Source organism: Mesocricetus auratus, unplaced genomic scaffold (assembly GCF_017639785.1).
Source record: "Mesocricetus auratus isolate SY011 unplaced genomic scaffold, BCM_Maur_2.0 Super-Scaffold_100027, whole genome shotgun sequence".
NCBI lineage: Eukaryota > Metazoa > Chordata > Mammalia > Rodentia > Cricetidae > Mesocricetus > Mesocricetus auratus.
Genome location: NW_024429208.1, coordinates 15,947,603 through 15,964,508, shown reverse-complemented (window position 1 = coordinate 15,964,508; position 16,906 = coordinate 15,947,603). Strand labels below are relative to the sequence as shown.

The following is a 16,906-nucleotide window of genomic DNA, read 5'->3' as shown; positions in this document are numbered from 1 at the left end:
TTTACCTTACACTTCCATATTGCTAGTCATCACTGAAGGAAGTCAGGACAGGAACTCAAACAGAGCAGGAACCTGGAGGCAGGAGCTGATGCAGAGGCCTTGGAGGGGTGCTGCTTACTGGTTTGTCACTCACGACTTGCTCAGTCTGCTTTCTTATAGAATTTAGTACTACCAGCTCAGAGATGGCAGCACCCACAATGGACTGGGCCCTCCCTTATCCATCACTAATTAAGAAAATGCCTTACAGCCCAATGTTATAGAGGCATTTTCTTAATTGAGGTTCCCTTCTCTCAGATGACTTTAGCTTGTGTCAAGATGACATAAAACTAGCCAGCACAATATATTAGATTTCTGAATTGCATTAAAATGCTCCAGAGCATACTCTATAAGAACCACAGTCACACTGTCTTGGAATAACCAAGGAATGTCAATTAGCCACATCAACTGGAACTGGAAGGCTTCCTTGGGGTAGGAATGTAGTGCAGCAATAGTTGGCATTAGCCAAACAAGAGAAGCTGTGGGAGAGCTGGAGGCTGTGACAGGGGCTTTCCAGGCAGAGAATGACCTGAGGAAAGACACTGGTCTTCACATGTGGGTAGACCTTGGAGGACAGCAAGTCACTCATGATGGCTATGTGTGGAACGTCTGAGACAGGGGGGAAGGGGGAGGGAGGGAGAGAACAGCTGAGATTCTGTAGAGAAAGCAGAGCTAGAGTGTTTTAGGGTGACCCTTTTCTCCTTAAGGACGGAGAGGGTCAACACAAAAGCTTAACCATGCATACTCTTGTTAGCTGATTTTGGGGAAATTACAGTCTTAGAGCACAGAGCAGATTCAGGATGCCAAATTCAGAAGCCACCGCACTTGTCAAGGTGAGAGGTGATGAATGCATGCCAACTGGTATGGCCTGGCACAAAGTCACCCCTTGCAAAGCAGGGCGACCAGTGGGTGAAGGCAGGGATACAGTGGGGGAGGGCAAGGGCAAAGAGGGAAGGAGGGAGGGAAGGAGGGAGGGGCAACTGGCGGGTAGAACTCATGGCTTGTAAATGCCAAGCAAACCATGCATGGTGCCTTACACCTGTAATCCCGGAATTTGGGAAGCTGAGGCAGGAAGATCGCCTCAAATTCAAAGCCAGCCTGAGTTACATAGTGAGTTCAAGTCCAGCCCAGTAAGATAGGCTGAGGGCTGGCGATCTAGACCAAGAGTGGGTCAGGGCCAGCACATGATGGAAGCAAGAAGATGGAGGGAGCTCCCAACAGAGCCCAGAAGTTGATTAAGTAGAAAGTATATCCAATGCCTTGCATCATCTAGTAAGTGGTCTGGACACATCCCTCATGCAGGCAGCAAGCCAGTCAACTTCGATTGGGATGCCTGGCATCATTAGTGGAGGAAGGGCAGAGGCGTGGTAAGGCGTCTGAGCAAGCAGAACCGTCTCACCAAGTGCCCACTACTGTTCTTTTGTGATATTTGGCTATGATGGCGGGAACAGAGCTGATCAACATTAGAGGGTGTTACAGGCTGGATAGAAAGGGCTGTGGTTTAGCTACATGCTCCTCTCCCCTGCACTTTTGGAAGCAGGGATGCCAGGTCTCTCCCACTCTTCTTCTTGAACTCTTACTGTGTGTCTCAAGCTGCCCTTGAGCATATTGGTTCACTTCCTGCTTCAGCCTCCAGGGTATTGGGACAAACAGCTTGAGCCCACCATACATGGCTCCATTATAATTTTTCAAATTGTAGCCAGACTCCTGGCTGTTTGCTTTTACAGGTGCAACCCAGCCTGCCTCTGGAGGAGGGGAAGAATCTTGTGCATTCCCAAACAAGAACGTTTCTCAGAAACAAGGTACCAGATAAACAGACTAGGAAGCGTCTGCAGAAAAACTTCCCTTTCTGGAGTCTTTTAGAGGCTGCTCCTTGACTTAACTTCCAGTCCTCTCTCTGATGGCCTATATTTCTCTATCTTTTTTTAAACATTTTATTTATTTATTGTGTATACAGTCTTCTGCCTGCATGCCAGTGGAGGGCAACAGATCTCATTCAAGGTGGTTATGAGCCACCATGTGGTTACTGGGAATTGAACTCAGGACCTCTGGAAGAACAGTAAGTGCTCTTAACTGCTGAGCCATTTCTCCAGTCCTGGCCTATATTTCTCTATCGTCTTTCTGATTGCTTATGGTGGTTGAGTCAGTGCCAGGGGGCTGGTTAGTAAAATACCCATGTCCCTGCGAGCTTTCCCACTGCAATGCTCTTCTCTAATCTGTGTGGTCGGCTTCCCACATCCAGTGTCTAAGGGAATAAAGCACCCATTCAAGCACAGTAGGGAAGTCAAGACAGTGTCCCTGCTCTCGAGGCCTTAATAAGGCATGACATGCCCCTGTAATGACAGCAGGGGTCATTAAGCTTGTGTGGACACATAGATTGTTTTGGAAAGTTGAAAGGCAGTTCCTTTTCTTCATGGACCAGCAGCACTCATAACAGAGGGTTAAATCCATGGCATTAAGGACTTCCTAAATTCTGAAAACAATGTTTCTGAGACTAGGTTCAGATCCTGCTGTCTGTCTTACACAGATTCTGCCAGGCCCAAATGTGGTAGCATGGACTAGAAGCTCCACATAGTCAGTGGGATACACAGCCAAGGAATGGGACAAACATACTGTGTCAGCTTCAGCTTTGCTTTGGAGCTCAGAGTGGCAGTGAACTCCCTGCAGGGTTCTCTAGTTCAGGCGTAATTCTGGTGTTTTGGATAGCTGGCAAAAGTATCGTTTCCCCCATTTCACCATACGCTACAACCTTCAGAATTTCTGCTGTAGTGTGTTCTTACCTGAACTATTACTTCACTTTCACAAAACAAAAACAGAAAGAAAACAAAACTTGTTTTACTCCCCACCCCTGTGTAATTGCTTAACAGGGAGACGACAAATCCCTATCACTTTCACCTGCCAGGAAAAAAAGAAAGCAACAGTAACAATAAACAATGAAAGTGAACTATGAAAACAATGTTTTCATTCTACTTAGAATCCAGGTGCTAGTGTCCCTACCTCCTGTGATTGAAAAAGTGGAGTCTGTCTACTGGTTGAAAGAAAACTTTTATCTTTACTGAATCAGAAAGTGTGTGTGTGTGTGTGTGTGTGTGTGTGTGTGTGTCTGTGTGTGTGTGTGTCTGTGTGTTTGGTGGGAGCAACTACATTTTTGGTTGTGTCTCTCAGAGCTGATTGGTGCAAACGCTGGGAAGGCTCTCCTTTTGCCAGGTACCTGGTTAGTATAGATGCTCAGACCCAGGATAAGTTCTACTGATGTTCCCAGTGGCCTGGACAGCCAGCTGTCCCTTGTCATCTGACCTCCTAGAAATGAGGACATTCCGAGATCAGCTCCCAGCTTCCTTGCTGAGTAGGGCTCAGCCCCTGCCTCCCACCCGGGATGGCTATGAGGGTGGGGGGCTCCTCTGGATATCTGGCTGGAGCGATGGATCTCCAAGCGGTCCCCAGATGGCATGGACCCGGAGATTGGAACTCGGTTTCTGAGGGGGTGTGCCTTCAGTTACCGCTGCCCGGTGGATTTTAGGCTCTAACATGAACAGTATAACTGAAAGCCACATCGCTGCCCGGTGTTCAAGTTCAGACGAGCAGTTGTCCATCAGCGACGAGGAAGAACATTGCTCGTGGGGATGCTGTCCGGGTTCTGTCCACTCAGGTGGGGCGGGGTGTGCACTGACCCTTGCTCTGCCTCGGGACCAACTTCGAACTCCCTGGGCCCTCTCAAGGCCACCGGGGCCTTGGTGTCCCCGGGACCCTGTGGCGGACACCGCACTGGGCATGCTCGGGCGGCTGCGGGCCGGGCGGGTCGCCGAGCCTCCACCTGGCTGGCCCGCCCCTCCTGGCTGGCCGCACAGCACCTGGCGGCGCCCTGCAGGGGGAGGAGACTGCACGGGGCGGCGCTGCGCGTTCCCGAGCTGCAGCCCAACTCCCCCTCCCCGCCCCCCTTTCCTCCCGGGGGTGAAGTTCCTGGATTGGGGGGTGAGGAGACGCGGACCCGGGCGCAGAGCCGAATTCCTTGAAGGAGGAGAGCGCGGGTCCCCACAGCATGGCCTGCTCGGGCACATCGTCCCCTGGGGGTACCGGGAACCCCGAACCTGAGCAGGTGAGCGCCTCCCCACCTGTGGCTGCACCCCCCTCCCCTCCGTGGCGATGATGGGCTGGGGTTGGGATCCGGGGAACCAGGAGACGCTGGGACGGTATGGGAGCTGTGTGTTCCTGCAGGGGAACCGGGGGCGCCCGGGAGGGGACCCTGTCTCATCGCAGGGTCTCGTCGCTCCCAGACGGTGGACCAGGGTTTGGCTCCCATCGGGAGTGCGAGCTCTTAGCCGGCGTCGCAACCCCAGCGTCCCCGGGGAGGAGGGAGGCGAGGACCTGGGGCTTGTACTCGGAACATTTGCGCAGAAAAAGCAACTCGGGACACGGGGCTCCGTGCGGGCCCAGCTGTGTCTGGCGTCTTTGGGTTTCGTGTTCACCGCCATGCGGAACTTGCCCGAGGACACGACCCAAGTCCGCCGCAGCTTTTACGGGGAAGTCACCTGGCTGGGAAAGTTAACCTTCAGTTAGGTTTTCTTTCTTTTTCTCTCTGAAGGTGAGTCGAGAGACTTAGTAGGGAGTGGAGGGGTAAGGCAGCATGCTTTCGAAATTGGGGCATAAAAATGCAGAGCCCTCAGGTATGGCAGCAGTGCCAAGGGGGTGGTACGAGGTGGGTTCTCCCCCAACCCCCATCTCTGGCATCCTAGATCAGCAACTTGCGCCAAGGGGAAAAAAAAAATCAGGATATTGAGGAACACAACGGTAGCTTCCCGTATCTTTCCTGCCGTCCCATGGCCGGGACTCCTCTGAGACCTAAGGCTGTCAGCATTGTAGGCACACAATAGGGTGATGGGTGTTCGTGGAATAAATCCCGAAGGGGACCCAAGAAACCACGTCTGTTCTGGGAGCGGGGGCGGGGGAGCTGGGCGCTTGGCGGGGGGGGGGCGTGTCAGGGGAGGAAAATACCTCTTTGGCTTACCTTTTGAAGGTAAAAAAAATATCTGTGTGCATTCGTGATCTACTTTAAGAAAATGAAAACTACTACATTTTTAAAAGTGCACCTCAGAGCAGGCTCGAAACATTAGTTTACCTGGCTTCACATCTGTAAGCCCATTCCTGCCTTTGCTTTAATTTCACCTTCTAGTAGAAGCTCCCAGGAATCTAGACTGTTTAAAAAGACGCTCCAATCTTCACAAAGTGTGTGTGTGTGAGTGTGTGTGTGTGTGTACACGCGCGCATTTTCTTGCAGTCTGATTCTAAGTTTTGGTTTTGTTTGTTACTAGTGTGGTCTGGCTAAATTTGGACGTGGTTACAGTTCTCATAGAAGCAGTGTCCTACCCCCCTAGGGGTTACTGTGTTCTCACTGCAGGAGGCGGCCAGTCCAGGTAGGCTTCAGCAGGGGGAGTGTGAGGTTCAGACTGCTGCCCCAGCACTTCAGGCCCCTGCAGAATCTGCTGACCTGGGTTCTACCCACTGCACCTCTAAGGAAGCCCGTGTTCTATACTGGACGGGAATGCAAACTTAAACCACCTCTAAAACATCACAATCCCGGCACCTCGAGCGACTGAAGCATAGAGCGCTGGGGTTCTCTTCAATCAGCCGAGTATGAAGAAATGAGCTGTGTGTCTGGGTTGTAGTTGACTGTTAACTTGCAGTGTTTCTCGTGGCTCTTCTTGTTAAGACACAAATACATTTCCTAGTCTGTGAGTGCATTGTGTGGTAGGTTCCACACTCTCGAACAGTGAGGGGACAGGTTCGCTGTTTGGGATCCAGGGAAACTGAATTCTAAGTCTGTTTGCATTTCTGTAGGGTGGCTCAATCAGCATTGTGTTTTTTCTTTATTCAGTACCTGGTTGCATTTCCTTTCACATTGACCAGTGAGCTCATTAGGCCAATGAGCTCTGATAACTGGAGAGAATAGGATTGTTCTGTTTCTAGGTGATTTTCCCCATATAGATTACCTCTAACTGGCCGATTTATGTAAGACGACCCACTAAACAATCTTTTGTGTGTGTGTGTGTGTGTCTGTGTGCTGCTCCGGGGACAACCTCAGCTGTTGTCTAAGACAGGATCTCCCATTTGCTGGGGTGTATACCAGGCCGGTTGCCCCAGAGTTTAAGGGCATTCTCCTGTCTCCATCTGACCTAGGAGATCTGGGATAACAGATGTGCATCACCGTGTCTAGCTTTACCTATGCTCTTGGGATCTGAACTCAGCTCAGGTTTGCAGAGCCAGCATTTTACCCAGTGAGCCATCTTCCCAGCCTTCAAATGATCCGGTTTTTATGCCCAAATTGCATGTAGCCTCTTATACAGAGTGTCACCATAATTGTGGGAAATGATATAATCTAAACTGGAGATCATGGGACATTCTAGCCTGTAAATGGCATTTTTGTTCAATTGAATAAACTGGTGGGCATTGATGAAAATGAGAGTGATTGTGAACTGGGGAAATATGATCAAATATGCATGGATGCTTGGCTTTGCTGCAGTTTCCCCAAACTCCACTTAGCTAAGACTTAACCTTCTCAAAAGACCAAGGTTTCTAATGACCTTGGCTAGCTGTGACCTTCCCTGTGTGTGTGTGTTACCTGGGCTGTCTCTGTGTTTCTGATCTTGGCTCTTCCAGTGTGAATGCCAGGGACAAGGCCAGTTTAACACTAAAGGACCTAGAAGCCGGGTGTTGGTAGCGCACACCTTTAATCCCAGCACTCAGGAGGCAGAGACAGGCGGATCTCTGTAAGTTCGAGACCAGCCTGGACTACCAAGCGAGTTCCAGGACAGCCTCCAAAGCCACAGAGAAACCCTGTCTCGAAAAAAAACCAAAAAAAAAAAAAAACCCCAAAAAAGCAAAAAACAAAACAAAACAAAAAAACACTAAAGGACCTAGAACAGCAGAGCCTTTAATTGTAGCTTTCCCTGTTTAGTTTGTCTGATATCAAGTGAAAACACTTTTCAAATATTGAATTGCATTCTATCTATTTTATAGAACCCTTCTTTCACCCCATTGTAAAGTCATGCATGCTTTGGATCCCAGACTAACCTTGAACTTGTTATCCTCCGGCCTCAGCCTCCTGAGAACTGGGATTGTGAAAAGATGTATATCCCATGGCTGACATTCAAAAACCTATAGGTTTTGAAGTTTTTGTGATGTTGTCTATTTTATAGTAAGCCTTTTTTGTTTTATTTTTTAATTTTTTAGTTTTTTTTTTTGCTATATTGGGGATCAAACTCAGAGTCTTTTGGGCCCCATGCTAGGAATGTTGAAGCCCAGCTAGTTATTAATTGGATACAGGAAGTATTATTAGAATTAAGGGTAGTCTGTCTTTGAGGATACTGCATATTTTTCCTGATTGGACTCTGAAAGACTTGGGTGACATCTCTGGAACCCTCAGTTCTGCTTGAAGACACCTTGGACACTTACCTCAGCATGCTGGAGTGTGGGCAAACTCTTACAGGGGATTCAACCCTTCAAAGGGACATTGACCTTTTTTCCAGGAATCAGTCAGGCTCTTGTTTGACCAGGCACGGATGATAGAGAGATGACATTAGAAAGAATTCTGTAATTTTTTTTAAGGAAGTGACCCTCAGTTTCCTGTTTGGAGATGTCCCATGGGAATTCTTTCCAAATGTCTTAGGATGAGCAAGAGGCAAACAGCCAAAGAAATTTGTTTTCAGCTCTGACTGGGTAGTGCTTTCCTTTGAATAAACCATCACCACCGCCTGGTAGAATCTGTTAAAAATCCCAGGTGACATGGCCTTTAAGACATGAAGCCAGTTTTCTGTCATTTCATTGGTCAGACAGACTCCTGCTACTTCCACATAATTCTAAGGCTAGTGGGCTCCTGGAGAGTCAGGGTGAGCACTCACTTTGGACTTGACTTGCAAGAAGGAGGCAGAGGCAGAGTTAATTGGAGTTCTGTTGTGTGTAGACTGAAGAATGTGGGCTGCTTTGGAAATGCTGTTTCCAAGATAACTGTGGTGACTCACCGGCAGCTGGCTTGCCCCTTTAGTACCCAGCAGAATTCCTGCACTGGGCCCCTTCATTTCCACCTTTAAGGCAGGTACCAGTAGGGGTAAAACTGGTTCAAAATTCAGTCCTGGTAAAATCCCTTCATGTCTGCTATGTCTGCTTGTTCTGATAATTTAGTACTAGTTAAGAGCCAGAAATGTAATCAGTCCTTAATAAAACAACTGATTAAATAAATGGAGATGGGGGAATACAAGAGAAAACCTTTCTTGTCTTCTTAACGACCCCTCCCCGCTTCTTTTTCACGTCTCTTCACTAGGCTATCTGGGAGACAGTTTCAATTTCAAAGCCCCAAGTTCATTTTTTTCCCTGCCTTTTTGTTGTTGTTTCTCTCTTCCTTTCCCTCCTCTCCTCTCCCTCCCTCCCCTGCCTCTTCTCTCTCCTGGGAGGGGTGTGGGCAGAATAGAAACCATCCTTATAGGAAGAAAACAGCTCTAACTGAAGATCAAAGACGGCAGGAACATGACGGCTCACATGTGAGTTGCCATGACTGTCTTGTAGAAACCCTCTCGTGTTGCTACTTTGTACCTCTCTCTCAGCATCTGTGATGGGCACTGAAGTAGAGCAAGGTTCAGGGGCGACTCGTTCCATGGTGCTCCTGAGCTGGTAACCGGCAAAGCCTGGTGGGGTGGGGAGCCACCAGGCAGCCCCCGTCTGTTGCCTGTGGAAGCTCTTCTGGGAAACAACTGGCATTAGTTGTCAGGCTAAGTGGTTCTCCATGACCCAGAAGTTTCCATTTCCATGGGTGTCAGACGTCCCCAGGGACTGAGATCTCTCTCCGTTGGGCTGGGAGTGGTGGCGGCGGCGATGGAAGGTGGAGTCGGGTCTCTCCTTCCACCTTAATGTGGATGCTGGAGATTGAAGTCAGGGCATCAGGCTTGCATAGTAAGTGATCTTACATATTGAGTCATATCGCCAGGCCAATAATGGAAGGTGAAGGATGGCTCTTTGATGGGAGATGGAGAGGAGGATGGCAGAAACACATGGCGAAGTGTTCCTTAATAGGGGAAGCAAGGCTCATGTGTGACTCTTAAGAATACAGCACCGGATGGCGAAAGTAAGAGGGTACGGCTGTAAGTATTCAATTGTGGCAATTAAAAGTTCATGTGTCTACACTGGGCTAGGTAGTGCGTATATATTCTTGTACCTACTAGAGAGGCTGAGGCAAGAGATCGCTAGCTTCCAAGAGTGAGGTTCACCTGATGTGTTGTTAGTCAGGGTTCTCTAAAGGACCAGAGCTTATAGACTATATGGGGGTTTATTAGATTGACTTACAGGCTGTGGTCCAGCCAGTCCAACAATGGCCGTCTGTCTACCAATGGAAGGTGCAAGAATCCAGCAGTTGTTTAGTCTAGAGTCTCAGCTTGTCTTCACTGTACACCAGAGTTATGAAGAAGCCCTAAGGGACCAGAATTGGCACAAGACACCCCAAGGCCAAGTGCTTAGCACAGAGGAGATTTATTTGCCCCAGAGGGACAAAGGACCGCCTCTGGATAGAGAGGAGGCAGACTTGACCCATAGGCAAATGGCAGTTTACAAAGGGAAAACGGAAAACCCCATGTTAGGATGAGGTACATAGCAGGCTTTTCCTTTGGGCCACCACAACCAGCTCCCAAATCATGGCACAGAGGCTTATTATTAGTTTTGAATGCTTAGACACATTTCTGGCTAGCTATTTTTAACCTAAATTGGCCTGTTTCTCTCTTTTTTTCTTTAAGAAACTTTTATTTTACATATCAATCCCAATTTCCTCTCCCTCCCATCCTCCCATGCCCCCCAATTGACTCCCCTATCCCAATCCCCCCATCCACTCCCCAGGGAGGGTGAGGCCTTCTATGGTAGATCAGTAAAGTCTGTCACATTATTTGGGGGCAGGGCCTATGCCTTCCTCTGTGTATCTAACCTGCTTCTCTTTATCTACCTATTGCCTTGGGGCTTATTACCTTTCTTACTTCTGTATATCTTCCTTTCACTGCTTCTCTGTCTGTCTGTCTGTCTGTCTGTTGTCTTTAATTGTCTCCTCCTTTTCCTCTTCTTCTCTCGTCTTGCTTGTCAAGCCTAGATTTCTCCCCCTATTTATTTTCTCTGCCTGCCAGCCCCTTCTATCCTTTCTCTGCCTGGCTGTTTCATCATCCAGCTCTTTATTAGGCCAATCAGGTGCCTTAGGCAGGCAAGATGAAGCAGGTGCAACAGACCCTTACATGATTAAACACACATCCTTACATGGTTAAACAGATGCAGCATTATCCTATGTAGCACATCTTTGCCCAGTTAAAATAATATTCCACGACAGAGGTGTCTAATTTTAATTGGGCATGTTAATGAGGTGAGCCTAAAGGAGGATTTTGATTGCTGGGCTATAATACTTTGATAGCGCTGAACCTTGGTAGTCAGCTTCAGGAGGAGGAAGTGGCCAAATAAGGGAATGGATCTTAGTGGCAGCTTTAGGAGTGTAATCTAATGTTTTTTAGCAAGGCAGAGGAAATGGGACAGAAGGGCAAGGCCAGCCAGAGCCATGTCTGCCATGCTAAGGCTGGGGAGATTCCCTTCAAGTAAGTTCTAATGCCCGCTGGGTAGAGTCCCTTCAAGTAGGCTCTAACGCCATTGAAGGAATGGACTTGCCGGTACGGGTGAGAGCCAACAGGCAAAGAGAACAGGCTTCCTTCTTCCATGTCCTCTAAATAGGCTACCAGCAGAAAATGTGGCCCAGATTAAAGCTGTGTCTTCCCACCTCAAAAGATCCATGTCAAAAGTCTGTCTTCCCACTTCAAATGATTTAATTAATAGGAAAAAAATCCCTCACAGGTGTACCCAGCAGCTTGGGTTTTAGTTAATTACAGACATAGTCAAGTTGACAACCAAGGAGAGCCATCTCACCTGGGCTACGGTGAGGTTGACTCTTTTTTAAAACTTATTTTTTTAAGATTTTATTTATTTATTATGCATACAGTATTCTGCCTGCACGTACACCTGCCGGTCAGAAGAGGGCACCAGATCTCATTATAGATGGTTTTGAGCCATGTGGTTGCTGGGAATCGAACTCAGGACCTCTGAAAGCAGCCAGTGCTCTTAATCTCTGAGCCATCTCTCCAGCCCGAGGCTGACTCTTAAACACACTAGCTAGTTCCTTGTCATTTTTGTAGTTTGGATAATCCAGCTTGATCAGCCCTTGGTACTCTCAGATTTGATAGAATTAGAATGCAGTTTACTAAATTTTTAATTTAAAAATGATGTGCGCTTACTTTCCACTTGGGTTTAGAAGGCACCGAATGTCCTGTTGTATTACAGGTTACCTTCTGTATGCACATTCTTCGTCCTTGTTATTTTATTTTTAAATTTTTAGGAGTCCAGGCTGATCTTGAACTTACTGTGTAGTTGAAGGTGATTTTGAGCAACAATTTCATCTTCTCCTCTTCTTTGGTTGTTTCTTTGTTTGTGCCTGAACTTTGGACTACAAAAGCCATTGAGTGTTGAGATCGCAGCAGGCTGTTCTGTAGAAGCTTGGAAGATAAGAATGTTGAGAGTGGTGCAGACAATGGAAGTCTGGCTTGTGACATTTCAGGGGGAAGTTTAAAGATTTAATTGGGCCCACTTGTTATTTTGAATTAAGATTCTGTGGTTGTGGTTAACTGGGGCTGAAGAATTAGCTATGGTTAACGAGGTGCCAGAACTACTAAAAGTGAGACTTTGCTTTGCCGGGATACTCAATTCTGGTTGGCTGGAGCTGTGAAATTAGCAGTGATTAAGAAGAGACCAGCATTGTTGAGGTGAAATCTTCTGGGAAAGGTTTACCTGAAAGCGCACAGAACACTCTGTTCCAGAGGCGGCCAAGGTTGTTGTACCTCATGCTGGCAGCTGGACTTGGTAATGTAAGAGTCTCGCAGGTGGTACTGGTTTTGAAGTCATGAAGGGGTCATGGAGAGCAGCTGAGGCTTGGTACTGTGAGAATCCATTGGTTGGTACTGTGAGAGTCCGTTGGTGAAGGTGCAGCCTCAGTGGCAGATGAAGACCCAGGACTGAAGGGGTCATGCAGAGCCGTTGAGGCTTGGCACCATGAAGAGAGCCTATGAGAGGCTACTGGTGAAAGTGCAGCCCGGTCGCAGCAGAAGACCCCGGCGTTTTGGAGATGCCAGCATCTCGGGGTGACCACCAAAGGCAGTGGCAGTGTTACAGCAATATTATCACTACTAATGGACGAACTTCCCTTTGTCATTCATCCCCAAGAACTCACAATGAAAACAAATAACCTCAGAAAATCGCAGTCCTTACAAATGCAAACCCGTGAAAAGTCCAGTCTCTTTAAAATAGCCGATCAAATAGAGTGACGGAGCGAAGCCTGCCTAACCTCAGAGGACAGGCTGTGTGTGCTGCAGGAGGGGAAACAAGCCCCTTGGAGGATCCCAGAAGATTGGGAGCGAATGAATCCTAGACATTGGATGTTGAGTTATTCACACTTCTGAAGTTTGTTTTCGCTTTGATTTCATTGTGATTGTGCCTGGCTACTTCCCCTTTGGTGAAAGAAAGTTTTATTATTATTATTTTTTTATTTTACAGGAGTCCACAGTTGACTCTGAATTTTAAAAGGCTTGGATTTGAGTAGCTATTTCAAAGAGACCGAACTTTTAACGTGTTTGAATTGGGAAAGACTGCGATTTTTAAGGTTTTTTGTTTTTAATGTGAGAACTGGGGGATGAATGAGAAAGGACAAGTTACTTAATCATGATTTTTAAAAAATATTTACTTATTATGCTGGGCTGTGGTGGTGCAGACCTTTAATTCCAGCACTTTGAGTTCGAGATCAGCTTGGTCTACAGAGCTAGACAGGGCCACACAGAGAAACGCTGTCTTGAAAAAACAAAACAAAACGAAAAGATTTATTTATTATGTATACAGTGTTCTGTCTGCATGTTTGCCTGCACACCAGAAGAGGGCGCCAGATCTCATTATAGTTGGCTGCAAGACTCCAGGTGGTTGCTGGAAATTGAACTCAGGACCTCTGGAAGAGCAAGTAGTCAGTGCTCTTAACCTCTGAGCCATCTCTCCAGCCCGATTTCTTTTCTTTTTCTTTTTCTTTCGTGTTTTTTTTTTTTTTTTTTTTGAGTCAAGGTTTCTCTGCATTGCCCTGGCTGTCCTGGAACATTCTATGTAGACCAGGTTGGCCTCAAACTCAGAGATCTGCCTGCCTTTATCTCCCAAACACTGGATTAAAGGTATATGACACCACTGCCTGGCAGGTGATGAATTTGTGAGTCAAGTTGACAAGGGGCCAATTGTGTGAGACAGTGTTATGTCAACTTGACACAAGCTAGAGTCACCTGAGAGGAGGAAACATCAATTAAGAAAATGCCTCCATAAAAATCGGGGTGGTCCTGTAAGGCATTTTCTTAGTTAGCGATGGGAAGGGGCAGCCCATTATGGGTGAGGCTATTCTTGGGCTATTGGTCCTGGGTTCTAAAAGAAAGCAGGGTGAACAAGTCATGGGGAGCAAGCCAGTAAGCAGCACCCCTCCATGGCTTCTGCATCAGCTCCTGCCTCCAGGTTCCTGCCCTGACTTCCTCTGGTGAAGGACTACAATGTGGAAGTATGAACCAAATAAACCCTTTCTTCCTCAGCTTGCTTTTTTTGTCATGGTGTTTCATCTCAGCAATAGAAACTGCAACTAAGAGTGTGGAGTTGTGATCAGCTAATTTATTTGATCGAGATTGCTTACAGTCTGCTCATACTGCTGTGTGTACATGATTTTAAAAAATGTACCTAATAAATGTATCACCCTTTTCAGTAAACCTCTGTACCATTAAAATGTACTAATTGGAAAGTACCATCTCAGTCATTAATCAGAGACTTTAAAAATTTGACTTACAAGATTGTGTGTGTGTGTGTGTGAGAGAGAGAGAGAGAGAGAGAGAGAAGGTGTGTGTGTGTGTGTGTGTGATGCTGTGTATGAAACCGAAGGCTTTTGCATGACAGCAGTGCTCTCCCTCTGAGATATTTATCCAGCCTGCATTATACCTGAGTTCTTTGTCTTATTGGCTGGGCCAGGAGGCTGTGCTCTTTTAGCCTAACTGGTGCATAATCTGGAATTCAAATCTCCTTGTAGCTCCATCCTTCACTGCATTCTGCCTGGCTTTCTGGGCAGGAGGCATGTGACCTAGATTCATAAAGACGACTACTGAAGTCTCTATGGACTACTGAAGACTCTGGGGCTCCCAGAATGACAGATAATCAGCCAGTCCTTCTCCAGGTGTTTGAAGAACTGTGCAAGGAGCTGTCACCTGAGTTGCAATACCTTCTTTGATGGCATCTATAGATGCTTGCCACAAAATAGTTATTACAATTGCCACACGCAAGAGTCTCCAGGCTCTGAAATCCCAACTGTGGTGAAGCTGTCAATCAAAGCTGGTACGTGGCATCTTGAAGAACCTCCCAGTGAATGAGTTTGGCTAGAAGTGGATGGAGATTCCGGAGGTGTGAGTAAATGCTGAGTGCTTATTCATGCAGTTTCCCGAAGAAGCCTGTGAGTTGTTTGTTGATGAACTTCCTGTGCTCCACTTAGGAATCTGAGTCATTAGTGAGCCCCCCCACCCCTCCCCATGAAGTACACATCCACTCAGTTCTGCCTGGGAACCACTCTTCAGTCCTTGTGCTTTGGTGTAGGGATCTCTTGCTTTCCCTTGAGCTATTAGATCTGTTATCTCAACTGTCTCCTTCCTCCACCTTGTGACGGTTAATATTGATTGTGCACTTGCCAACATCTAGAACCGCCTAGGAGATAAACCTCTGGGCATGTTTGTAAGGGAGATTTTAGACTGAGTTAATTATGGTGTCCTTCCCCATGCATGAGGGACAGTGAGTGATGCCATCCAGTGGGCTGGAGTCTTGCACTGAATATAAAAGGAAAAGCAAGCTAAGCCCTAGCATCTACCTATTGCTTCCCAAGTTATACGCAATGTGACCGGCTGCCTCATGCTTCTGCTGCCATGATATAGGCCATGATGACTGTGATGGCTGTGAGTCTTGACATCCGTGGGAAGAGGGAACCTTTGTTGAAGAACCGTCTTCATCGGAGGGGCCCATGAGCATGTGCTATAGCTTTTTCTTGATTTCCAGTGAATGCAGGAGGGTCCAGCCCACTGTGCAGAGTGTCATTCCTAGGGAGGTGCACCCGGACTGGGTATGAAAGCTAACCATGAGCCTGCGAGCAAGCAAGCCAGGGTTCCTCCGTGCTTCCAGATCTTGCTTGGAGTACCTGCCTGAGCTTCCTTCAATGATGGACTGTAACATGTAAGCCAAGTAACTCCTTTCCTTCCCGAGTTGGTTGAATGTGTGGTTTGTCAAAATGACAAGAGGACAAACATGGACAAATGCCTTCCCTCCATGATGGACTATCTCTCCAGCCCCCACCCACACCCCCACAGCCCCGTGGGCTGCATCTTTTTGACCCCTGGCAGTCCTTTAGGCCCACCTCACATGTCCTCTTCCTGGCAGCCTTTACTCCACTTTTCCAGTATTTTAGCATTTCCTGAACAACCTTCTCTTGTGGCATTTGGTGTGTGTTACTGGAATGACTCATTTACTCTGTTTTCTAGGGGCAGTAGACTCCCAGAGGGCACACTTAATGCTCTCCTCTTTTTAAACATTATTTAATCTATTTATTTGAAACAGATCCTCACTGTGTAGCCCTAGCAGGTCTGGAACTGGCTATATAAACTGGGCTGGCCTCAAACTCACAGCTATATACATGCCCCTGCCTCCTGAATGCTGGGACTAAAGGTGTGCACCATCACACCCAAATGAAGCCGCTGGCAGCATTAGACAGCATTGATTTATGTAGTTTCATTGGGACAGTGTTGAGGTTCTTTTGACCTTTAAGAGTCTTAAAAATTTAATTTGAGTCAGTTGAAGATACAACATTTTGAAAATAGGATAGAAATCTGCCTACAGCATGTGTGGTGTTGGGCTCTCATTGTAACTCTGCTTTCGGCAAGTGAAATTAGCTTCTACCAGGGCTATCCCATCTTTAAACAAAGGTGCAAAGCTCATAATGCTGACTTTTACTTTGGGTGAATATTTGTGTTAATATATGTTAATGAGATACATTTTCCACTGTTTATTTCTCGATAGGAAGGCTCTGTTCTCATTAAGTCTCTTTGCCAGAGAACATGAACTTTTTTTTTTTTGTTTGAGCTTCCTTCTCTGCTCTGTTCTTCCTGCCTTGGAGAGGTGGCAGCCAGAGGCTGGTGATGAAGGAGAGTTCATGAGGGAGGCAAACAGCACACCAGGCTTCTCCTTACAACGCCAGACCCAGGGCTCTGTCCTTCTGACTTTTCTCTGCAAAGTGTAGAAGCACACAGCATAGCAGGCGACAGTGCAATTAAAGTAAGAGAAAATATCTGTAGGAGTGTGACAGGGTGCTGTCTCAAGTATGCAAGGGTACAACAGATCCTTACACGCGGAGGACAGGACGAAAGCCACAGGATGAAGAATCCTGGGAAAGGGAGTGTGTACCTCATACCTCCCAGAGACGGGAGAGATGTTAAATATCACACACACACACACACACACACACACACACACACACACACACACACACACACACACACACATTTGCTATCCCAAATGGCAATTTGTGCAATATTTTTGGCGGTGAACTTATTTATCTACTGAAACCAAATAAAAACATCCTTGCCCTTTGCTCCAGTTTTGGGAACTTCTGCTGCAGAAACACAGAGAGGTTTTTAAGGATGTTGATTCCAGCTATGCTTTTAAGGACACTGGAAATAAACATCTTAATAGGACTTGGGGAATGTACTGTTTA

General features: G+C 47.1%; 1 protein-coding gene across 1 annotated transcript in view; it reads left to right on the top strand.

Moving 5' to 3' along the window:
• Positions 1-3,998: 3,998 nt before the first annotated feature.
• Positions 3,999-16,906, top strand: part of Ank3 (ankyrin 3) — a 561,730-nt gene continuing 548,822 nt past the window's right edge. The window contains exon 1 of the mRNA XM_040732583.1: positions 3,999-4,132. Within this exon, the coding sequence (XP_040588517.1) occupies positions 4,076-4,132 (57 nt within the window). The 5' untranslated portion in view covers positions 3,999-4,075. The remainder of the gene's footprint in view (positions 4,133-16,906) is intronic.